At 31.3% G+C, this 27,177-nt stretch overlaps 1 protein-coding gene across 11 annotated transcripts in view; it reads right to left on the bottom strand.

The window, feature by feature from the left end:
* LOC143918344 (potassium voltage-gated channel subfamily KQT member 1-like) overlaps nucleotides 1-27,177 on the bottom strand; it is a 275,499-nt gene that overhangs the window by 231,077 nt on the left and 17,245 nt on the right. For 3 of the 11 annotated variants that reach the window (XM_077440203.1, XM_077440200.1, XM_077440202.1), the window contains exons 1-2: nucleotides 5,179-5,270; nucleotides 2,887-3,031 (exon numbers count right to left, since the gene is read on the bottom strand). Coding sequence is in view for 5 of the 11 variants with exons in the window: in XM_077440193.1 (XP_077296319.1) it covers nucleotides 16,604-16,818 (215 nt within the window). In the remaining 6 variants the exon portion in view is untranslated. Of the gene's footprint in view, nucleotides 1-2,886; nucleotides 3,032-5,178; nucleotides 5,276-10,262; nucleotides 10,403-11,164; nucleotides 11,327-16,603; nucleotides 16,922-27,177 lie in introns of those variants that run through there. The other 8 variants (XM_077440196.1, XM_077440197.1, XM_077440199.1 and 5 more) reach the window with 5 other exon arrangements.

The raw sequence follows: 27,177 nt of genomic DNA, 5'->3' as shown, positions 1-27,177 counted from the left end.
AGGTCAATTTCGATATAATTAAAAAGTGCCCAAAGCAAAATGAATAACATATGTATTATGAAAGCCTTTTCTAAAATATTTATATTATTTGAATTATATTTTCTCGCTTTTTCAGTTAAATTGATTCATTAAGTAATAGAAGAAATGTCCATACTCTGTATATTATATGAAAATTTATAAAAAAAAAGGTATTCATTTCATTGAAACAATTAGATTTTTTAGTATTAAAATAAATGCAGTACCTAATCCAATTTTTAAACATGTAAAATGAACGTAAAGACAATTAAAATTCGAATCAAACATAAATGGGAAACAAATAATCATTTGTAAATGGGTTTTTGAGCTCTTTTTTCTATTATGCTGTACATTAACATTAGAATAATATAATACTATGATTACTAACCAAATTAAATTAAAATTGTAAAATAGAAAATGATCAGTAGATCAGTAGCTATTAAAATAGATATAAGATGTATTGTGGACATAATTTCGTAATAATAAAAAGCATTTAAAAATCAAATCAAAATGCGCATTTAAGATTCATACATGATTTAGAATTTGTTATGCTTTTTCTGCATTCCTTGTAATATAAAGAATAAGATATTAATCACAAATCAATAATTTATTTTTCTTGCAAACTACTATTTATATTATAACAACGATCGTTCCAAAGACTAACTAAAAATAAAGATTAATCCTATTTTTGTAGCGTTATTATTTTAGAAATTGTGCCTCATACAAATCAAAACACCACTATATATGTATATGTAATACAAGGCAACAATTTAATGGTCTGTATTTTTCAAATAAATGGTCAATAACTTTTACGAACATTTAGTGATAATAGTATTCTTAATAAATATAAATGAACGGTCAATAAGCTACTTATTGTTATAAGTAAACCACGCTATTTTTAACAAACAGACAAGTCAAACAATCAGTGACCGATAATACAATATGTAACATACTGATCATTTATAATATTCATATATACGAATTTAATTACATTTATTCGTGTTTATTTGTACATGAACGCATGTATTATTTGTACGATGTTTATACCTGTAAATAATGTTTGTTTTTTCTTCGGGGTTATTAATCGCCTGGTTGGAATAGTGTTGACATCAGATTTTATGCGTATGGAACAACCCACTTGTTGGTATAAATTTAAACAATGCCCCAGACATGTCAACACAAAAATGTTCCAACAGCTGAAACACGTCTACTACTGACTCACAGTGGAACTATTGTAATCGTCTGTTTTTGCAATAATACAAAAAAAAAGTTTCAAGCATTAAGAACACTATAAGGAAAAAACTGAAACAAATTAAGATCTATTAGCAACGAGTTTTACGTGCCTATTAAGTATAATTAATTTCCCTTTCGGTGTTATTATGACGTGCAAAACGTTTGCTTGAAAATGACAGCTGTCGTTTTCATGCTTAGTAAATGGAAAAAAAAATATCGCTAACGTAATTCATCTTACAATTTATATAACTCCAAGTACTCAGTATTATAAATTATATTGGAAAAGGATATTGGGTAAGTGAATTCGTGCAAAAATATCAACCTTGAATTTTTTTCTACTTACGTACATACTATCAGATTTTTTTATTAATTTTAAATTAATATCAATCTACGTGCAGTTGCCCAGTATTTTTTGCTTATTTTTGTACGTTTTTTAAAAACTCTTTCGACAACCTTCATCGATCATTGATATTACAAAAAGAAATAACATTTTCAGCAACGAAGGTAAATCAAATTTTAAAATTCACCAATCTCAGTCCGGTTCACTGAGCGTCTCAAATAAAAAGAGTTGCATGCAATTTTGTTAAATTGAAAAATCGTGATAAATTCGATAAAAATTGAATTGACTGGTTGTTAATTTTTCCGATTTGTTTCCGTATATGACGTGAAAGGATCAATACGGAATCGTTATATAGGTAATTTCCAGTACGTCATGTTCAATTGTCGATCAATATGTCAACGTTATCTTTAGCGTTATGTAACTCGAAACTTACTACATATCGATGTACTCTTTGCTCTCGTATTCATACACATAAAGCTTCTTATTTCATTAAATCTTCGAGAAACAAATAATAATTACCACTATGTATAAGTTTCTCAAACTCTACGTATTTCTTTTTCACCTTAAACTTTTTTTTTGGACTTACATACAGACTGAATATTAAATTGGATTTGATATTTTAGGATAGGTTTACGACATATTATACAAGCAGTAAAGCTTATTCCATACATGTAGATCAAAATATATGTTGGTATTGGTAAGAGAGGTAAGAAAATATAACTATTAAATCTTTAGAGGGGTGGAAAACCAGGTCATGTCCATTAAATTGGGAAGAATTTCATAATAGTTTAATGTCAAATTTTAGATCTATAATATGACATTTATTATACATATATGTACACACATACATATATGAATCACAGACATTATTATAAGACGTAATTCATGTAAGCATTTTAAATATAACTTAATGTAATTGGCAAAAACATTGTGTGTATATTTTAAATTACACTGCTTTTTCATCTCGTATCATAATAGCACATCACTGTTTTTAAATCTATATATACTGTGAATTTTTGTAAATATGATTAAAAATATAGAATGTTTTAGAATAAAATTAGTTCACTGCATTAATAGTTTCCGCTATAAAAAAACCTGATAAACTTGACCCAAAATGCTTCGACTCATATTTTTTTAGTAAAAATTCCAACATTAGGTACATTCAATCGTGGAGATAAAAACCATATGTTTATCATTAAATAGAATTTCTCGTCCAAAACATAATATACATATGTACGTTTCACCACAGATTTTAAGACAATTTTACACATAATAAAATATTATAAAAAATACTTTACCTCTTTGAATTTCCTGGAGATCAATCGCCAATCCAAGATGTATCTTTGTATATATCCCACCGAGTGATTACGAGTTCACATATAAACCACATTTATAAACTGTTTATTTTACATTCGATCTAGTATGCAATTATTCAAAAGAAACCTATAATATATATTCGATTTTATTTATTTATTTATTCGTGTAAAACGGGAAAAAATCGTCAAAGCGCGAACGTTCACGACAATAGTGTTTTGTTGTGTACTGATAACCACTGATAACAATGAATGAAATTCACTATACCAATATGCGTAAACATCCGTCATTTCCATATAATATGTACACTTATACCATTACACATATGTACTGACAGACGACAATAATTCATACTCAAACTGAACATACATACATATATCGGTTCAAAATTGAACACAATCATATTTAGTATGTATTCGCATGTGAATTGATTTATGTTTCGAGATCAAAAGCAGGTAATTAAGTATTCATCGAACCTTTTTTTCTCTGAAAAATGGTCGAAAGAAAGGTATTTAAATTGAATCCCCTTAAAAATGATAAAGAATCTTAAATAATGATTCCAGAAACGAAATTAACAAGAACACTCGTTAAAAAGTTTCTAACAAATAAATCGAATCTTTCGAAACTTTCGAACGCCTAAAAGGAATATTTGGCATAAATAAAATATATCGATTACGTACAAAGTTTTGAGCATCGTCGACACAACGAAAGGCACGCTTCACGTTATATTCAATATAGACAGGGGACGTCAACATTTTGTTTTTCATAATTTTGTTTGAACAATATATGTGTATGCTCTTTGATGTGCACGTGTCACTCGTCAAGTTCATCAGACTGCGACCCGTCATCGCGACGTGTACCGAAAAAAAAGATGCACAAAAATCCAGTTATATATATAGCGAGTACACGAACTACTATCTTTCGACAGACAGGGGCGTTGAAATATATTTCGCGTGAAAATAACTTAAAATTCGATAGATCCAAACCCGGAAAACGAGCAGCTCGAAATCTCGTTAAGTGTTCGCAAAGAATTCCCCCCTGCATAATCGTTATTGAATTAAGTCGTCGTATTTAAAAAGAAAATTAAATAATATTGAGAAAAAAAGGCGGCTCTCTTTTCAACGCAAAGTTAACGTTACTTTATTTTCCTTCCTGCTTGAAATTGATACATTTCTTTTCATAAAAAAAATCTGCCATTTTCTTTTTTTCTCATTAGACTCGCTTTGAAGTTTCCTTTCGAAATGTCAATCACGATCGCATCAGTGTGTCAGCGTGTCACTAGCGTGTCTGTTCTGATCTTAAACTCTAAAACAATCAATGAAAAACGGTTTGATTTCCGTTTGAAATCATAGAATTCCGAACGGCGTTAAAATGCTAAAAAAAAAAAAAAAAACATATCCACGCTTCAAAAGACCGATCTGATTTGATTTTAAATAATCGACGTTTTATTTTTATTATTGCTATTATTATAAACAGTTTCACACAATTTACACGATCGTCGAAAATTAAATAAATGCATTAATCGAATGCGTGGGACGGATTCGAACACGCATGCGTTCGTTGTGTATATTAAAACATACAAAATCACTAAATTCCCTCAATTCCGCCGAATTTATAATAAACACAAGTTAAAAAAAAAATCTAACACAAATCAACAACACGTCTCCCCTTTCCTTAAACAATAAAACAATAAAAATGCGTAGCGCGATTCAAAGAAAAAAATAGTCACGATAAAGAAGGGTTTTAAATATGCAGCGAAATACTAAAAGGGTTCATTGTTTGACTTACAAACGTTTTGCATCAAATTTGTAAAAATGAATAAATATACATATCTTATCGATTCCTTTTTGTAAATTTACGCAAACGTGCATAGTGAATTTCAGTGCTTGAAAATATTACATTATACACATGTATGTATATGATGCAAAAATATTTGGGCGCGACACAACACAACACAACAATTATCGCATGAAAGGAACGCAAAGCTGTGCAATTTGGAATTCATTCGAAAAAAATCAAATCAGTACAAGAATATTATATACTACAATGGAAACAATGAATCGAATTCAGTGACAAAAGTGCAACGACAATGCAACAACACTGCAATCGACTCTGTATATGTATATTTTGAAAGCAAGTGTTTGCCAAAGGAAAGTCGATAGTGACTGTTTCTGGCGGGTAGTGTATTGTCGCGGCACTGTGTAGTTTGACGGTCGGAAAAGTTGCACTTCCGGAAAAGTTTATGTATTGGAAAAGCTGTATTCGCGCGCCAATACCGTCTGTATGAGCGTCGGGACGCCAACTGCAACACGACCGTAATGCCGGCAGTCGCCGGCATACTGAATCTACAGAGTCGCCGCGCACAGGTGGAGCTGTTTTCAGGTGCGCACAACTGACGAACCGCGGTCCAGTGGTACGCAACCCCCTCCACGTGTGTCACCCAGCAGCTGTTTCAATCAAAACAAAGATAAACCAAGTCTCCAGATACAGTAAAGACTTAACAAAGGATTTAACAAACTTCCATATTATATGTACATATATTCGTATACAATATATTATCCGTTTCGCTGATGATACGGCATTATTGACTGAGAGTGCCGAAGACCTGCAATCGTTATCGATCGCAATTGATCAATCATGTCATTAGCCAGCAGCATAGCTCGGACGTTAAGCCTCTGCTTAGCGTTGAGAGGCGGCGGGTTCGATCCCTGGGCCCGAGCCTCGAATGAAAATGAGTATGCTGTTGGTTAGACCTGGATTTGTGACTTCAGGTTGATCGTTTCCTATCAGAGTTTGCCAATTTTCTCTGATTTCATTGTTGAAACGGTTCCCGGAAAAAAAATTGGCTAAAAATCCCTCCTATACCTATAATTTGTTATTAATTAATGTACAATAAATAAGATTGTGTACAAATTAATAGATGTCTCATTGATTTACGAGTTATACATTGTCTCGTAATTCAGTGATTTATATAAAAAAAATGCTGAATTGTAATTTGTAAATTTGTAATTGGCCAGGAAGGCGCATTGGGGTTTACCTGTAAGGCCTTCCTGGTATATATGTATGTAAAAATAAATAAAAAATGGGGTCTGTCTATTAATATCAAAAAGACAAAATCAATGGTCATAATTAGTCGCCGGAGTCTGAGGGGGCCGTGTATTGTTCAAAGGTTGTAAATGCATTGTTAAAGGTTTGCCGAACAATGGATAGCACTGGATAGACTATCTTACCTCTAGTCATAATATGTAAAGAAAAGACGGATCCATTAAGAGGGCTGTACACTAGCGCCATATCCATACAAAAGTATTACACTTCTCCCTTCTTCAATTATGGCACTAGAGAAATTATTTTTAATATGCTATGGATATCCACCAAAGAAACAAACGACATTTACTAGATATTTTTATAATTCTCTTAATAAGTATTATATATGGACATATATTTGTATGAAAATTAATGTTACAATATATACATATGTACCCATGTACCGGTCTCCGTGACGAGCCAGAATGTTAAATTACAGAATACGCAAATATCGGAAGGCAAAGATCGAAAATCGAAAGATCTTAAGCCGAAAGATCAAAAAAAAAAGGTGCATGGTAAACGGTACATACTCACGTACATACTCACTTAATTTGCGCGAGCAGGATACAACAGGAACAAGAGGAACAGGCTTTTCCTCCCATATTAATGTGCGCGCGCAGAATACGGGAGGAAAAGCCTGTTCCTTTTGTTCCTGCTGTACCCTGCTCGCGCAAATTAAGTGAGTATGTACCGTTTACCATGCACTCTTTTTTTTTATCTTTCGACATAAGATCTTTCGATTTTCAATCTTTGACTTCCGATATTTGCGTTTTCGGTAATTTCACATTCTGGCTCGTCACGTAGACCCATTATATTCGTATACAATATATTATCCGTTTCGCTGATCATACGGCAATATTGACTGAGAGTGCCGAATACCTGCAATCGTTATTGATCGTAATTGATCAATCATGTCAAAAATAGGGTCTGTCTATTAATATCAAAAACACAAAATCAATGGTCATAATATGTAAAGAATAGACGGATCCATTAAAAGGGCTGTACACTAGCGCCATATCCATACAAAAGTATTACACTTCTCCCTTCCTCAATTATGGCACTAGAGAAATTATTTTTAATATGCTATGGATATCCACCAAAGAAACAAACGAAATTTAATAGATATTTTTATAATTCTCTTAAGTATTATTTATGGACATATATTTGTATGAAAATTAATGTTCCAATATATATGTACATATGTATGTACCGGTCTCCGTGACGTGCCAGAATGTTAAATTACAGAAAACGCAAATATCGAAAATCGAAAGATCTTCAGTCGAAAGATCAAAAAAAAGGGTGCATGGTAAAAGGGTACTAAATTATTATTTTTGAAGTGTAGCATCTTTATACACGGTAGAGTGCAATAGACTTTTGGGTTTGAACGTGTATAGACCGATGAAATTTCACAGCAGTGAATGTGGCACGTGGGTTTTTTTTAAGTAGTTTTAACATATAGAAAATATATGACGTTCATGGCACGCGTACATGGCACACGTCCTTTCAAAACGACACTTTCGACACATGTCGTTGAAATGGTAGTATTTATCCTTGCTTGACAGTGATCGATAACAGTGTATGCCATATTTGAAGAAATGTAGGAGACCACCGACGGCGAGGAGCCCATATTTGGAATACACCGGTATCGATCACTGTCAAGCAAGGATAAAATTTATATAGGCATTATTTTTCAAAAAAATAATGCCTATGAACAGAACTACAAAGAATTAAAATAAATTAATTTTTGCGATCAAATTCTTTGGCCATGGAAGTGTATGATTTTTGTAACCGCAGCAACATGTAGTAGATTTAGCAATTGTTTATGAAATTAATTTTATCATATATACAAATATGTATTTGTATAATGAAAAAAAAAACGCACCTCAAGTAGTTTGCGTAACATATGTATGTAATTGGCACATACATAGTGCGTGAAGCATTTGTTATCTGAATACTTAAATCACCACAATGGCGTTAAATGATTTAATTAGTCCAATTCCGAATAATGTATGTACATACATTCATATGTACATATATAAAAATAAAGTGTTTTGGTTTCTGCACATGTGTACATAACAACTGTAAGGCTACATATGTAACTATGACATCTGAAGGATTAGAATGTATTATCTTCAAAATTATATCCATATGTTTGCGTTCTAAACGCGTCTATGAATCTTTTTACGCCGATTTCATCCCATAAACATAAACACGGTAAAAGTGAAAATGTCAAATTAATAAAAATATACCGCACTTACTCGTTTCGTCGTTTTAACACAGTACAAAGATCGCAGTCATGCAATATTCATACCAACGAAGTCTAAATACATATGTACTGATAGAATTATACGAAACGCTCAAATTACAATATTACATATGTATGTATGTACATATGTACTACATATTATCATAGAATCTTATTAACACTTCTCAATCGGTATACCGTTCAATTATTTATCATGTGTGCTTTTATTCAAAAACTAATTGATATTACAGTGACTAATTTATATTTGATTACTTCTTCAGTAAAACGTTCAACCAACATACTATACATGTCCTTCAATAGTAATGAAAATTTATTACGATATTTAGTTTCATACATTTTCCCGTTTCCTTTCATCACTTTTTCTCATGCCAAATATATATGTATTACGTTATTTTATTTCTCGATATTTATATATGTATACATATACATATATGTGTATAAAATACATAAGATAAACACAAAACTGATGTGAAAAACATCTGAATCTGCCACTTAATATCAATAACATCGAACATTTAACTAGACAAACATTTGTTATTTTATTATGGACTGATCATATTCATTGCGCAAATTCAATATAAACAAATAAAACAGATACTTCTGCATCTTTGATGTTTAACAGCACGAGCCCTAAAAAGTATGTAATTAATACGTAAGTAATTTTGTTTTTATTTAAAAGTCATCATTCATCAAACGCGTATGACAAATATTTATATAAGGATTTTATAATATTTATAATCCCAATACAGATTAGACAGCGGCACTTCACGCTCATTTTATAATACCTTTCAGTGAAAATAAAATGCCCACTCATCATGTAAATCGACGTCAATATTTACGAGTTAATTTTGAATGTGCGTTAAGATGTAATCGAATTAATAACAGACGTATCGTAACCGGATCAAATTATACCCACTTTGGCGTTTCCTCTCTTTTTTTGCGTAAAGGTGAAAGCTCGAAATGGCAGCAAGTAAGCAATTTTATTTCAAATATAACATCAAAACGTGCGAAGCCTCATCAAAAAGTCATTCGTCTTTACTGACTAGCAACAGGTGAATTCTTATAGGAAATCCCATAAATCCACGCCGAAATGAGCATTTCATACATTTCCCGAAAAAAACGTAATAATAAAAAATCATATTCCACACATAGTACGTGTTCACGGTGTATTACCCACGATCATCAATCACAAACTCATTTTCTCGTAAGAGAGTTTCAAAAGTACAAAATTGTTGTTTGATTTTTATTTCTGTTACTTATTCTCCCGTTTATAAAGTGGTGGTTGCCTTAATGCCAACCACCGAGAGGTTCTCTAGTTCAAGCCCAGGGTTTACCTCGATTGAAAAGAATTTATTTCGAGCAATATCTGTAGTGCTGCTGGTCAGACTTGAAAATTTGATCGATCCAAGTCGATCGTTTCCTATAAAAGCTTACCAATTTTTCTGAATTCATTATTAAAACGGTTCCTTATCAAATTGGCAAAAACCCACTATTTGAATATGATTTCAAAAATTAGTAAGTGTACAAGTTTAATACCAAAGATGTCGCTCGGAAGCAACCCGATAGTGACATATTGGGAAAATATAAAATTGACTGCATCAGCTATGCCGCCTTTCCCAAGTATAAATAAATAAATAAAGTAATTTAAAAGTATTTCTATAATACTGATGGTCAGGCCTGGATATTTTTTACTCCAAGTCGATCGTTTCCTATCAGAGTTTGCCAATTTATCTGATTTTATTGTTGAAACGGTTCCTCGTCAAAACTGGCAAAACCATCATACCTACTATTTGAATACGATTTAAAAAAATTATAATATATAAATTTATATGTGTACAAGCTTAAAACCAAGGGTGTCAATTAGGGAAGCTGTAGTGAGACCATTGTAAAATATAAATTGAAAAAATATATATACATATATACATATATAGAACTACGAATAAGTAGTTGAAAAGTCGTTCTATTTAATTTTATGAAGATAAATAAAGAAAAATATTTATAAAAACATACCAAAATACTTCGCTACATTCGGCAAAACAACCCCTCAACGTCGGCCTTGTTATCACGTCTTCTTGCATCATGATTGATTGTTTTTAAATACCAAAAAAAAAACGAAAAAAATCTTCGACAGGTTTCTTCTTCTTTCTATCCTTAAATAAAATATGAATTATCATCATTTTTTTATCCAAAACGTGTATTATAATTTGCATTTAATGCAAAGCTTCATAGGCAGATAGTAGATGGAAAGAAGAATTTCACCACAACCGATATAAATCATATTACCAAAAAATATATAAAAATAAATCATCGATGAATTTGTTAGTATATATGTACGTATAATATATGTACGTTTAGTAGAATGATAAGCGAAAATGATTCAGCAACCAATGTTTTTTCCGAATGAATTTTTGACATATCGCATATAGCAGTGGTGATAAGTCCATTATTTAGCAAAATTTAATTATCAATGTGGTTTTGTTCATATATGTGGTTTTGTCCATGTGTTTATATCAGACAAAAATTATATTTTTTCACTTGCTTTTCCCCCTCTGATAAACCCAACGCTTATGGATATATCACAGTTGTTATGCTATAAGGACGCAACATACATATGTACATACTTCATATTTCAAATTTATTTTTTATACCACATAAAATCAACATTATCATAAGAGTCTATAGATATGTATATTGCACAAAAAAGATTCATGAAATGACGAAGTCGAAAAAATTCATATGAAGGTTAGATGAGATACTTATACATTAGTCAAAACCATATCCAATGAATAATACATTTCGAGCGATTCAAACCCTCCACCTTTACATATATATATATATATATGTATGTTATATAACAGTTAAATTTATAGCAGAAGAACCGCATACCGAATCGTTTAAAAAAGTTTGTTTACCCCTGATCTTATGCAGTGTCATCCATTAACGACAGTTGGCTCTTCGCCGTTCGCGTGCACATCGTTTGACACCTTTTGTTACGCTTACAAAGAAGTCTCAGACTGCGGCTTAGGAGTTATCAAACCACCCTCTGAGATATAGCACCTGATCCCTTACAAAAGCTGAAAATTCAAACGTCAAACATCTTTCTTGAATAAGGACAATTAAAAAATAGAATAAAAAGTATACATAAATCAGTCATTGAACATGTCTGTACAGGTGATCGGATCCAAACTTTCAAAGATGCTCAAGAATGAATAAACGTCAAGTAACCCGAAAAATCAGAAACTTGAAACGCGTTGTGTACGATATTTTATCTCCAACGTAATGGCAGACGATACATTAACGTATATTTATGACCAAAATGAAAACGATCGGATAATAGATAAGAGATATAAAAAATGACGTCTTAATGTGAAACGTAAAGGAGGTTTGTAAGAACCTAAGCGATAGAATTCCAAAAAAAGCGTCAAGGGGTATGTGTATGTTATTTTTTTGTGGAATTCTATTGCGTGAGTTCTTCTTGAGCGCCTATGAAAATTAGGACTTCTCGAAACTGCCCCATTATTCAATGCAATTCAGTGCATTCTTCCGGGAACGTTTTTATTATTTTTACAATTTCACATTATATATATACATATAATATCTCCCTTCACGAATTGGGAGACTATAAAATTTCGGTCAATTTATATTTAGGTACATTACATCGCCGTTTTTCGTATAAAAAGCCCCACATGCGACAAAATTTTCTACGCCATTTTTTCACACTAAATGATCAACAGATATCATTTGTATTTATAGTATACTATAATCCTTTCTTTGATAATTTTCGTAGTTTTCCAAGCATGCGTATATAATAAATGTATATTTCAATAAAGGAAAACGTATTTAAAAATTTACATCGTATCGATAAGAATTTCAGCAACCGATACTATGTAAGTTTCAGTTGTGTTAAAAAAATCCCCAAAATATACAGACACACACACACACAAACCACATACAGACACACATGCATTTTTTCTAGATCATGAAAACGTGATCGGTGAACGATTCTGCGTTCGAATCAGTCAAAATCTCGAGTTTGAATTTTCGCATGATCACAAAACCTCATCTACATATTGTTACTACCTACATAGATAAAGTAAAGATTTAGCAAAATAATGAAATTATATATTCGAATGAATAGAGTTAATTTTGTGTGGGTTGAAGCCGGATAATTCGCGTTAAACTTTACGCAACAAATCCGAAACTGTCATTAACAGATAGTCCGCAACGTAAAATTGAAAACAATCGGAATTTTAGGTATTATGTAGCCGTCTCAATCAATGGATGTTTGAGAAACAATTACCTTGTGAGCAATATCGCGAGAACAATCACTTAAAATATACATACGTACATTTAGCACCATATTATTTTTCAATACATTCGTTTGTAAGCGAAATGAATTGATTTTTAAAAGCAGAAAGCGTTAAGTTTTCTTGATTTGCTTTGAAAGGAGGCAAATATTGAATTCTGAGAATTTTTGAATTGCAAAATAATCTCAAATTACAATAAATACAATACAAAGGAGAATAGCTAGCACAAAGCCGAGATGAAACTCGTCGAAATCACAAACAAACCGTTTCCGTCGGACAAACAGCGAAAGCCCTAATTGAAAGAAATCCGTCAACTGAAAAATAGGAAAAAGTTGCCGAGTGAACCTTCTTCTCTCCGACAAATTCTTATCATCGCGCTCGCGAAATATAATCTAGAAGATAAAGCCTTATAAGTCGCAAAATCCTCGAGATCTCTACCGAAAAGGGCCCCGGCCGCGGCACCCACAGCTCAATATTTCATAAAGCCTTAAATATAGAATTTCTTCTCGACGTAACTTTATACGAATTTATGTAACGACGAAGAAAACACCCACTCCATATTTTTTTCAGCTTTTCATTTGACTGCAAATAAAAATATTTGCAAAACATGCCGCAACACCAGACAAAATTACGTAAAACAACGCGGAAAGTAAACCTGCACAACTATACTATAAAAAATAATTAATTCCATATTTAACGACCCAATTACGTTTCATAATACTAAAAAAAATATTTAAGAAATAGGCTCACACTTTCAGAAATTAAATTTCAATTAATAAAACATCCCTATACAGTGCCATCTGTGAGAAAATTTCGATATGAACATGCGCTCTCATTATCGCTCATTTTTCGTCGAGCAAAAAGTACAAAATTCGAACCAAATCCTCCATCAAAATACATCATAATATCGTCGCAACTAATATAAAAAATAAAAATAAAAGTTGCACTCTGTGTCAATTCAAACCCGACACTTTATAGTCGTTACAATCTTGCATAATTCATTACGACGATTGCACCAATTGAATTAATCAACAACAGTTCAATTACACGTACATACATACATACATACTGTAATCACCATAAAACCTGTCACGAATTATTGACACTATACAGTTTACAATTCAATCAATGATTAAAGTCGATTATCCTTGCATAAATGCATCCACTTGTATTACAATGCGTTAGTAAACGGATAATTTATAATTGGCTCACGGCTAAGTGTCTCATTCGGAATGAAAGCAATGATTTAATTCGTCATTACCGAACTACATATGATTGGACACACTTTTGCCAAATAGTGCACACGATTTACAATTTAATAACAGCAACTTCGAAAATTTCTTGTGTGTACAATGAAATAATAATAACAATATAAGTACTATATTAAGAAATTGTATGTATTAATTATATATTATACGTAAACGATTTGGTAAATTATGGATATCAAAAAAAAAGTACTCAAGTAGGTAGGTTCCATCAAGAAAAACTACAGCAAATTTAACAAGCGGTTTTTATATCCATTCTAATATATAAAAAAAAATAGTTGATCATTTGTCGAATTCAATTTAAAATCAAGAATGATTCTGTCGAAGAGATATTTTTATAAAAAGAGCCATACAGTTCATTGTATTATACATAAGTGAGCACTTGAACTTCAAACTGAATTTTCGGCAATATGCAAATTTGACTGTTCTCAAGTGCATAGATTTTATATTAAGTTGATATATTTATATAATATACTATATAATAAATACATACTTGCAAGTGGTGGTAATATACCTATTATGAGCTGTCGTTCGAAATACATAGGTGGCACATTTATTGGATTCAAATCGATAGCAACTGTAATACTAGAGTATATAACGCAGATGGTGGCGTTTGTCGAAATTTGGCGAGACAGCTGTCACGGATTCGTAAACAAATATTCCGGAATTAGAGATATTCGACCGTGTGAAAATTCTAAGCTATGAAAATAATCTGTTTAATATACATATATTTATATACTTTCATTTTTAACATTATCATATTTATTTTCAAAAAATAATAGTAGAAATCAATTCATATAATATAATCCGAAAATTGACCATCATAAAACTATTAATGACCAATATTCCTCTATTAATGAAATATCTATTAATTTCGAGTATTTCAACATCAAAATTAATCATAATAATAACAAAAAAGTTAAATTACCAAATATAAAAAAATAAATGGAAATCTAGCACATCCTCCCTCCTTTGAAATTTCCACCCTTTTTTAATTAAAAATGAATACTCCAACGTCAAAAGGTTCAAAACCGTTGTTCTAAGCTATTTTCTTAAATAAGCTATTGCTAAATTTACATACAATATATGTATAATATTTTTTTAATAACTGAAGCGAATGAAAAATGTAAACCCAAACCCTACTATGCCATGAATCAGACTGTATACTAGAATGCGATTGAAATAAATTACACTAACAGTCATCGCATTTTCAGCAACATATTCATTTTATTTTATAACTCTATGATTCAACAGAACTAATCTTATACAGATGACGAACTCATTGAAAACTCGTACTACTCGACAAAGTAACTTATATAAGAATATCCATTTGGGAAACCATATATCATGCTTCACAAACATTAGAGATATAATACAATTGCAACTTTTTTTATAATAGAAAATAAACAATAACAACAAATAATAAAATTACTATTAAAAAACATATTTTAAGATTGACAAGGTTGGGATTGTTAAAAAAATTCATATTATAGATTAGTGCCTCAACTTAAATATTTATGTGCATAAGTTTAGTTTAGTGAGTGACTATTAACCGCTGTAACCTTCATCATACTATCAAAGTCCACATTCTCGATCTTTAGACTAGGTCTACGTGTACTATGCACCATTATATGTACATACAGTAAAACCTCAACTGGCGAATTGATGACAGAAGATTTATTGAGTAGAGTTTTCATTTTTTGAGATAGAATAACTAGAGTTTTTTACAATATCTATGTTTAATTATTTACAATATCTATGTTTAATTATTAACAATATCTATATTTAATTATTTTTATTTTTACAATATCAATATCTAAAATATCACCCCGGGACAGAAATTCCCGGGAAATCATGAATTTTCACGTCCCATATCCCAAGAAAAATATTTCAATCAAAACGTTCTTTAAATTATTTAATAGAAGCGAATGTATATCATATCCTGCGATGAAACTATTTTGCACCGAGTGTATTCTTATTGTATTGACAATTCCACAATGGAAAAAACTCTATTAGATTCTGACGAAAATGAGACAATTGTGTGTTTGACGATGAATGAAGAATTTAATAAGGAGTTATCAAAGACAAAACTACAAAATAAAGTAAATAAAATAGTTTCGACTTTAAAAAAGAAATAAAAATACACATGCTGATAGTAGGAAATACAGATAATTTAAAAAAATTGTTTTCGTCCATTTTACCCATAAAATTTTTACCCGTCCATTTTACCAATAAAATTTTTGACTTTTATTTCTGTAGTGAAAATGATTCTAGTTTATGCATGTATTAGTAGTGTACGCGTATATCTGTAGTTATAGAAAGTGTGCGTGTATTAGTTACTGACACAGGCTACCCGTTCGAGAAGCCACTTCTATTATTGTTACATGATTTTGTTTTTAATCGGCCTAGAAGGCGCATTGGGATTTATGTGTGCTGAATTTTAAATCGGTAAAATTGCGAGCTAAAAGCTCGTACTAGTATTTACTCGTATTTACACGAATCTGAATTGAATTAATAGGGATAATATATTAAATTGTCTTTATATGAGAATTAAATAAAATTCCACTTAGAAAAATCATATTTCGACTATTCTTGTGGATTAATAACAAAAATTCGTTTATTTTATCGAGGTAAGCCAGTTATCATTTTTTTTTTATTACCAGATTCGTGTTCACTGGGCATAGACCTATAAGAAAAGTCATATCTCGTCTCTGAACCAAAAAAAAAGTCGTCATTTGTCGAACAGTGTTATATTGTACTTATGTATATAGGAATATACCTTTGATCCGTGCATATGATCGTCGGTCCGAGGAGAGCGACCTGCCCTCCCCTGTCGGTAAGGCGCACTTCCTGGCGCAAGTGCTCGGGGGCAAAGCCTACCCGCTTGGGCCCCCTTGGCGGGGGTGCTCCGGTAGTGCCCCTGGGGGGCAAAAGGGGGCGCTGGGCCAGCGCCGGCGAATCCGTCGGCGTCGGCGACGACGTCTCCGGCGTCATACCAACAACGCATACATCACTGGACAACCGTTCGCTTACGCACTTTGCTTTACACTACACTGGACACATTGTGAATTCTCAACACCACTGTCACTGGTCTGATCTGGAAACAAACAAAAAAAATGTTTCTGATTAATCAAAAATTAATTAAGTGCATTTTTACGTCGATAGCTCAACAAGTTGGTTGAATTTACAAACACCAAATTCGCATTCCAAAAGTGGAACATTATAAAGTATTATTAGTAACATTATTAGTAAAGTGACAAGTTGGGTACATACTAGGGTAGGGTTGCCATAATTGTCGGACCATAGACGGGGATACCCCCCCCCCCCCCAATAAAAATAATTTATTATAATTTTTGATAGTTTAATTATAAGAAATTGAATCATGTTTAATTATAATATTAAGAGATTGTAATATTAAATGATTTCATGTACATTAATTATGTACTTCTTCGTGAATTGAATCCGTGAAAAATATATTGATGTTACTTAAATATGCAATAGTTTCTTCAAAGCGTTCCCATTTGAGTACATCATTGAGAAGCATCCATGAAAAAACATTATATTTCGCGATTGGAACAGACCGCTGTTCCAAATATTTAATTCCAACTTTGAAGAAATTATCCACTTCTTCATCAAACACTTTTAATTGTATTATCGTAATTTCTTTGCATTTATTCAGTTTGTTTTGCTTGTAAACCTATGTACATATTTACTAGTTAATCTTTCCATTAATTGTTTTTTTGTATCTTCTAAAATATGTTTTACTTCTATTGTAGTTATAATAGCATTTTCAGGCTTTTTAATTTGCTTTTCAAATAAAAACATTTGACTGTGTACAAACATGGTATAAAGTTCCGACAAAGGATTTTTAAAGAAATCAATTATCGCTTTTGGAGCATTTTCTTCTTTTAAGAAAAAGTCTTTCAACGCCTCCCACATACTTAGTATCCTTGTAATTGATGGAAGGAGTGATAACCATCTGCTTCTAGTACAAACCCATTTAATTATATATTATCGTAAAGATATATTTTTAAATAATATCTATGGAAAACTGGGACAAAAATATCCTTCTGAAGGGGACACTGGGACGCAAGCCTCAAAACGGGGACATGTCCCCGTAAACTGGGACGTATGGCAACCCTATACTAGGGGGGTCTACCTCATGGCACCGAAAGTGAAAAGGTCGAAAAATCAAATATCGGAAGGCGAAGATCGAAAATCGAAAGATCTTAAGTCGAAAGATCAAAAAAAAAGGGTGCGTGGTAAACGGTACTATGTATGTACATATATGTACATATATGTACATATATGTACATATATGTACATATATGTATAATATATGTGCCCATAATTGACTTATGCTGCGTACGGCCTAAACCAACGACGATTTTGGGCCAACTTTTTTAACCAGCAGGATACAAATATGTACATACATACATACATATGTATGTATGTATGTATTTGGGATCCCTAATACATACATACATACATATGTAGTTATCGCATTGCTGTTTTATCATAAAAAAAGTGTGAATTATCTTGAAATGTCTACTTCAACAATAGTAACTCTCACACCTACTCAACGGGATATCAATGAAGGTCGAATAATTTAATTTCTATGAAATTGCATCAATAAGGTATCTAATTAAATAGTTAAAAACTACATACGAGTACACATACAGAATAAAAATATAATGAAAGAGAAAAATAAATATAAACATAATTTTGATCAGAGATTTATTCTTTTCTAACAGAGTGGCTTCAGTTTGGAGTAGTCTTCCCAATGATTTAGTAACCTCTAATAATATTAATATTTTTAAGAATAATCTTGATACTTTTTTTAAAACCAAAGGATTTTTGTGATTCTTCTTTCCCATAATCATATTTCTGTATTTTTATCTTTTTTGTTTATATATTTTATATTTTTTTCTTCTCTTATTTTATTTTAATATTGTTTTTTTTTTTTTTTTTTTTTAATGTATTTTAATTTTTCTCATTTTTTAATTGCATATATGTATAATTTGTAAAATATGTTTATTCAAACCCCTTGGGCCTATCGGCTTTGCCGTCTCCCCCAAATATTTTAAATAAAATAAAAAGAGCCAGAAAAAAAAACAATATTTAAATTCCTATTAAAGTTAGCACCTCGTGGTTATATAATAAATACAAAAAGTTTCAAAACGATCGGAAGAATGTAAGAATAGTCAGACCAAAAGGCGAAGTGAAACGTATTTTTTAAAAAATTACAAAAACATAGTAAATATAAATAAAACAATGAATGACAACAAATCAACTACAGATTTTCTTCTTCACCTTCCTTCAATATTAAGTACTTTTTATATTATTTATTTTATACCAGGAAGGCCTAACAGTTAACCCCAATATGCGCCTTCTCGGCCAGAAACATTGTGCATACATTTGATACAAATATTATAAGTATTATACAAAGTACATATGTACATAAATATCAATTAATTTCCACATTGACATCTATGGTCAAATTTGTAAATTTTCAGCATTTAAACAATTCAGTAAATACATATCAATTAACATTCACATAGACATTTATGCTTAAATTTGTAAATTTGCAGCATTTTATACAATTCAGCGAAATTCGAGATTGCCGAAAACTCGAGATTTTGCGAGAAAATGAGTAAGGTTACCAATTTGTTGGAACCGTTTCAATGAAAATCAGATAAATTGGCAAACTCTGATATGGAACGATCGACCTGAAGTCGCAAACCCAAGGTCTGGCCAAAACCAAGTAGAAACCATAGGGATTTGAACTCGTGACCACTCTGTTCAAAGCATTATATGCTAACCACTAGCCTATTCTGCTGGTTGAATTAGAGAAAAAATCAGGGAAATCATTTGCACAATCATAAAAGGGCATATTCGGGCAATTTTACCATGAAATTAAGTATAATTATTAAAAAATTTATCATCTATGTAGTTAACCGAGTATTGACCATTAACTATTTATGTAAGAGTAATAAATCAGAAACACTTCAGCAATGAGACAAAACTTGATCTTAAAATATGAAAATCTGTCTTTATAGGTTGGCAACAATCTAACAAGACCAGCATTTATGGGATAAAAGACGATGAAAACGCTTCTGAATACTCTCTAAGCGATCTACATGACATTGATAAAAAGAAGACCATATGTATGTATGACCGAAGCATACTCCATATTGCTGTGAACCAGACTGCTGTAAGGCAATATTAGAGTATGAAGATTCTTAAAGGTTTTCGCAACAAGGGAAATAAATCTCTACAGTTTGTATGATTTAGTGACTATATCTATAGTTACGATGCTCGTTAAATGACAAATTATATTTTTAATCAATATCAAAATATGTAGGTTCTGACACAAACTTTTTCACTCTTTCTTTTTTATAAAAATAAATTAACCATCCATAATCTCCTAAAATTTATATATTTTATTAAAATTTTAAATGAAATATGTATATAAATAGAATGAAAATGAAATGAAGTATAGAACTTATTAGATCAATCTTTCGTTAAGCCATTCTTAGCATTTTAATTGATGTATAAGCATTCGTTGTCATTCACATATACCTACATACATATACATATAAATATAAGTGGGTAAATAAGATATTTGCGAAAAATATCCCGAGATTTCTATCTTGACGAAAAAATTTAATTGTAATTCTTTCTCGGTGGAAGAGAAAAAAAAACATAATGGAACAGATTGAATTAGCAAAGTTTCTTCTATATTATATTAAGTATAATAAATTTATCCCTAGATTTACGCGTTAAATGATAAAAGTTTCACCAAACAATGCATAAATCGAGACAAAGAGCTTGTTCAAAGTTGTAGAAATGCTGGTTAATAGTGAAATCGTATACCGCGAAAACTAAGAGATGGATTTATTGTATTGAAATTTACGTAAAATGTTTCCATAGAATGATATTTTTATTTTTGAATATTTACATCCTTTGGAAAAAACCATTTCAATATACAATTCATACATTTAATAAATTCATTTATTCCAAATACTTATTCCCTAACAATACTTATTGCTTGTTTTCCTCTATATACATGAATTCAAAACGGAAGATACTCAGGATTTCCAATAAATCATATAAAAAGACATTCTGTAATTATTTTATACTACATAATATTTTATTTTTATGAAAAAAAATCAACAAAAGATTTATTTACCTTTTAAATTGAATAAAATTTGAGAATTCCTCTCACTGATACCTACATATATGGTACACCTAACTTACTTATTCAGATCTTCTCAAGCGAAAGCTCTTAACGAGGGTTGATTTCACCCCCAGAGACTATCAAGTAGGTGTTGAGATTTGTTGAAGATTTTACTTTTTCATTGTTATTTTGAAACATGAAATAATTACAATCCCATCTAGATTTTAATTAAAAATCACAAGTTACCGATTTTCTTTCCCAATTAATCAAACGACGGACATTTTTCATTTTATTAAAAATTACACAAAAAGTCCTACCATTGAAAGCAATTTTACAATTGAATACATCAAACACACACTCATACACATTCAAAGTTACATCAACCCTATTGTAGTCAATTTCATGACGGCACAAACAGCACAGAGTTTGAATCATACTTACATAAATACGTTTCCATACTATACATATGTATGTATGTTCAAATTCTACACATCTGCCGGTTGTCACTACGAGACGAAAATCCTAATTAAACTGAAATTCCTAAATTAAATTCGCCATTATTGTGCGTATATATTGTTTCCTTTAAGGTTTCGGTTCCTCGGAAATATTAATTGAATCGAATGCCTTCTCATAATCAATATAAGTGCAAAGCGAGCTGATAATTGGAATTCGTTCGCGCGCGAGGAGCTCCTACGACTTCAATAAACGATCCGTAAACGACCCATTGTACCACATTCTAAGCTGAATTCTGCTTATTCAATCGACTGTTGCCAACAACACACAATATACGTTGAGTATATACCCAGCTTATGTAGATTTTCATGTGCATACAAAGATTTCTACAGAATTCATAAATACGTCTCGGAAAAAATGCCTTTAATTCGCACAGTTCAGTTCATCTATTCATTTTTCTTTCGGTCTTATTTGTTTTCTTCTTCGTCCTTTTTATATCTTTCAAATACTTCTTTTGTCTAGCTACACTTCTTCCCAGTGCTAATTCAACCGTTTTACTCCCTCGATCATATCTGCCACCTAGTCAACCTCTACGGATTTTTCTTTAAATCTTCATTCTCATTCCAAACCTACATATATATTTTACATACATATATACAAATATACCAGGAAGGCTTAACAGGTAAACCCCAAATGCGCCTTCCTGGTCCACATAATTATTACATAGATACATGTAAATCTAAACAATATCTGATATCTATGGTCAGATATTACAAACATCGTATTTATACGATAAATAACGATGAATAACTTTCATGTAACAATACGAATTTTTATATTCGATAAACAACCACAGAGACATCTATGGTGAGCAATATGGCGAAACCTAAGATATAACAATAACTAAAGGTTCGCAACAGAAAATTGGGAAGGAAACGCCAATTTTACAGGAATCGTTTCAATGAAAATCAGAAAAATTGGCAAATTCTGATAAGAAACGATCGACCTTGACAAACCAAGGTCTGGCCAATAGCGAGACTTCGAATCGAATTGACTGCGGGAATCGAACTCGTAACATCAAGTACGAGATAATTCAACATTCACCACTAGACCACGCTACTGGTTATATATATAAAGAAGAGTGGTTAGCAAATAATGCTTTCAAACAAAGTGGTCACGAGTTCAATCTCACCAGTTGCTGCTGGCCAGATCTTGGATATGTGACTCCAGTTCGATCGTTTCCTATCAGAGTTTGCCGATTTATTTGATTTTCATTGAAAGAGTTTGACATTAAATCACCAACCTTTACACATTTTCTCGCAAAATTTCAGCAGAGTTTTTCAGCATCTTGAATTTCGCTGAAATGTATGAATGCTGCATAATTGTCCATAGATGTCTCTGTCGGTCGATTTTTTAATATTTAATCGATGTTTGTATTTGCCTTGTACAAATAATAGTTACAATACTTCTCTACAATGTTTGACCATAGACGTCGTGTTTAATGTAAATATTATATTTGGGTGTACACCTGAATATATGTAATAAACTATGTATAGAAATGGCAATGGGCAGGTCACGTGGCTAGAAGAATGGACAAAAGGTAGACAAAATAAGTGCTAGAATTGTACCCGAGACAATGCAAAAGGGCAAAAGGAAGACCGCAGGGAAGATGGGTAAACGTAATTAGGAAAACTTGTGGGGTGAGATGGATGAGCGTTACGCAAAACAGAAACATATATATATATATATATATATATATATATATATATATATATATATATATATATATATATATATATATATATATATATATATATTATAATATAATATATACATACGTAACCTCATCCAATTTTATTTTTTTAGTTGTGGTTTAATATTAACAAAAAAACTTTATCCTTATTTTCTTTTCCTTGTAAATTTGTCCTAGTAATGAATATCAACAGTAGTGAAAATGTTATACCATCACAAGAAACCAACTTTAAAAAACTCTATATACAAAATGTACACATAAATATCTCACTCACGTGTCATCATCATCAGTGTCAGTCAAGTATGATCCACTACAACATATACCTGTACATATGTATGTATCTATGAATCCCTTTCTTACACACTTCCGTTCTCCCCTATTCCGGTCTAAATTTATTCGTGTAATTTCACACATTTTTCATATTTCATCACCCAACGACCTTGTTGTCTACCTTGATTCGTTCTACATACATACATTCTCTAGGGCGCTATTCACATACATACTCGTATATCTCCCGTCTCCTTCCCATTTATATGTAGTTCAAAGAGAAACCATTATTAACTAATTCCAGGAAAGGTTCCCCCTTAATCAAATTACTCATTTGAGTCAAAATTTATATTCTAAAATGTGAACAAATCAAATAAAGTGAAATCCTGTATTGAAAATTATATTATTGAATTTCAAATTTGCTTTATATAAATACATATGTACATTTATCTGGCCAATGTATAGTATATATATATATATATATATATATATATATATATATATACTATCAGTTACTTTGAATTATACGTATGTACGTTCTGTATGACAGTAAAAAACAAACGAGCTTATCGCAATAACGTTTCGCGACTCTTTTTCTGAACTTTCATTGGACGTCTAAAGGTTTAAGTATCCAATTGATGGGATTACGAGACCCTTTCGAAACTGTCTACGCAAGTTTGACATTTGCACAATAATAATCCCAGAAAAGCGTGTGTCGATAATGGCACTTTTGAGAATATATGTACAGATTTCCCTTTCAATTCACACATGATCAGAATGTGTTCGTTCAAAACTTTGTAACTGGAATATGTACTGCCAAGTGCTAAGTGTAAATATGTACGAGTACAACACATACAGACATATTTCATTCAATTATTGTTTTAGCTCTAAACAAGTCTAAACCAAGTTACTACGAACCAGATTTGTTTTCATTTATAGCAATAAACCTCAAATGTTCTCCAACAGTTCTTAAAATTAATTGTTTATTTAAATTTTGTCGACTTTCATCATTGTATTGAGTAATAAACGCGATGTTTCAGTAATATTCATAATATTCGTTTTTATACTACATAATAAACTTAACCGAAATTTCAGATAAAACAAATTATTCAGATGACACAAATGATTCAGATTACCAGCGACATGACTCAGTGGATAGCGTATAATGCTTTCAACTTAGGGGTCTTGAGTTCATTCTCTGGACCGATATAACTGGCTAGACCTTGGATATATGTATGTATATGACCCCAGGTCGATCGTTTCTTACCAGAGTTTATATTTTAATCATATTCCATTGTTGAAACGTTTCCACTAAATTGGCAACCTATCCCCGTTTCTATCGAGTTTCTTACCCGAATTTGTTGTTTTTATAAATATGCTACCTACCTACATATGTATGTACATACATACCGCTAAAATGTTTATTTATTTTATTTGATTTCAATCGAACATGTACACTCGTCTTTAGATTTCGCTCAAAAGCGACGAGTGTACTACTACAATAATATAATTAATTTCTAATGTCTATAGTACACTCGTCGCATTGGAGCGATCCATAATGACGGATGTACATTTCTTGATTAAATAAAAAATAAATAAATAAATATTATTGTATTTGTAATGTTTGCAATTTAAAAAAAATGGTTTACCTGTTAAAAAATATGTGGATGATGCATATGATATACATATGTTTGTATGTATGTCGATCAAATATAATTGATCTGCAATTTGTTGATAAAATGAGTCAAATTCAATGACTTTTGAATTAATCACATCACAAAACTGTTCTCATTATAAGATATAATTAATTGAAACGAACTTTAGCACATTTCAACGATAAGAAAATATATGAATCACTAATTTTTATTTTTAGAATCGCAACCATTGTACTCCACTTTTCATGATTATAGAATTTTTTCTACTTGCTTCTACATACATGTGTGGTCTAGATTTAATGCTCACAGAATATCACACTTATCGCAAAAGAACACTATGTCATTGCACGAGCGTGTTAAAAAATGATGGTGCCGTCATAATAATAAAAGTTACATTTACCTTCTCCATACCAAACATACTCGTACCTAATAAAAGTGACACGTGATTTGATAAAAAATAATGATGATGTTTTTTTACAGCCGCGTGAGAATTCCATTATCACTAACGATGGCTCAAACAAACTTTTCATTAAGCTTTACGGTTTTTTCTTTCATACAAAAACCGGTTCGCCATTGATTTGAAAATCATACGCACGCATTCATCCAAGTCAAACACTAAGCAATCTGCCTAATCGAACACGCACTGTTGAATTTTAATTTTGTTCATGCTAATTAAATCTGGAAACTTTAGGATCATACCGCAAGCACTTTGACGGTGGTTGAAATAGACAGAGTGCAAAGTTTAGCTGGGAAAATTCGCTTAGGGGTGTCGTTTGATTTTATTGAAAGCGACACATTTTCCGATGGGTGACGGGACGCCTTTAATGCTCACATTAAGGGCAAATGAAGGAGAAGATGGAAAATCTCTTTTTCCCTATCACGACCCATTAATTGCGGCCGGAGACTTCGAAAATATCGACCCATGGATTAAAGACCCAAAAAATATACTAAAAAAGGGGGCAGCTGTGCCTGCTTGAAACGTACAATCTTTTTCAACCCAAAAAATATATAAAAATATAAAAAAAGAAACGTTAACCTTAACAGCGGCACTTTAAAATGTCACCTCACATATACGACTATTTAAATGTATGCACGTAAAGGGCATGTGAGTCATAAAAAATGGGACATATATCAAGTATCAACAGCAGGTGTTCTTAACCTTTTTTTATCGGAGGAAATACAGCAACAAGTTGCAATCGTCGATTGAAATTCGAATATGTATACATGACACGAATATCTTCAGTTATTTTTTAAACACTGACGTGAATTATGAGAGAAGAGAATAGCCGAGACTTGACCTAGAATCTTGCCAATTCCTATCGTAACTATTATAAAATGAATAATGGCTCGGGAGTAGACGAACTCTAATACAGAACCGCGTCAAGAGTTATGACTCATAAAAAGTGAAGAAGATTTTCTGTAGTGGATATTTGCAAACACTTTAATTTGAGTTTCCTGTAACGAAATTTTTTTATCATTGTTACAAATATTAATGGCTTTTACTTTCACCGACGGCAAATGCATAGCCAACCCTTTTATGTATATTGTATGTAATGTGAAGGGTTATAAAGTTTTTACGATACTTCAACCTTATGTTTATTTATAATTTATTCTAATTAAAAAGGTTATTACTAAATTGACTTCACAGATTTCATCTTAACCTTTTCCTTACGGTATAGTCAATATTTAAATCAAAATATACAGACAAAACTTCATAATATACGAAAATTGTATCCAACATCCCCCACATATATAGATACATACATATAAATTGTATATCTATATTTACACTATTTATTATTACTGCATTTTTACTATATTTACATAATGTTTTCCATTATATTTAATAAACGTCGTTTTTCCTTATGAACCCAACCCATGAGTAGTTTTTGAATATTTGAACATATTTATTTCAAACGATTAAGCCATGGGTCTTGTTAATACGAGTACAAACAGTTCTACAAAAATACATATATCATATAAGATTAAAAAAACAAACACAAAGAAAACCGAAAATAAATATAAAGAACTTGAAGTAGAGGAAA

Source organism: Arctopsyche grandis, chromosome 10, assembly GCF_051622035.1.
Source record: "Arctopsyche grandis isolate Sample6627 chromosome 10, ASM5162203v2, whole genome shotgun sequence".
Classification (NCBI taxonomy): domain Eukaryota; kingdom Metazoa; phylum Arthropoda; class Insecta; order Trichoptera; family Hydropsychidae; genus Arctopsyche; species Arctopsyche grandis.
The sequence above is the reverse complement of the archived record's forward strand: the minus strand, read 5'-3'. Positions and strand labels throughout refer to the sequence as shown.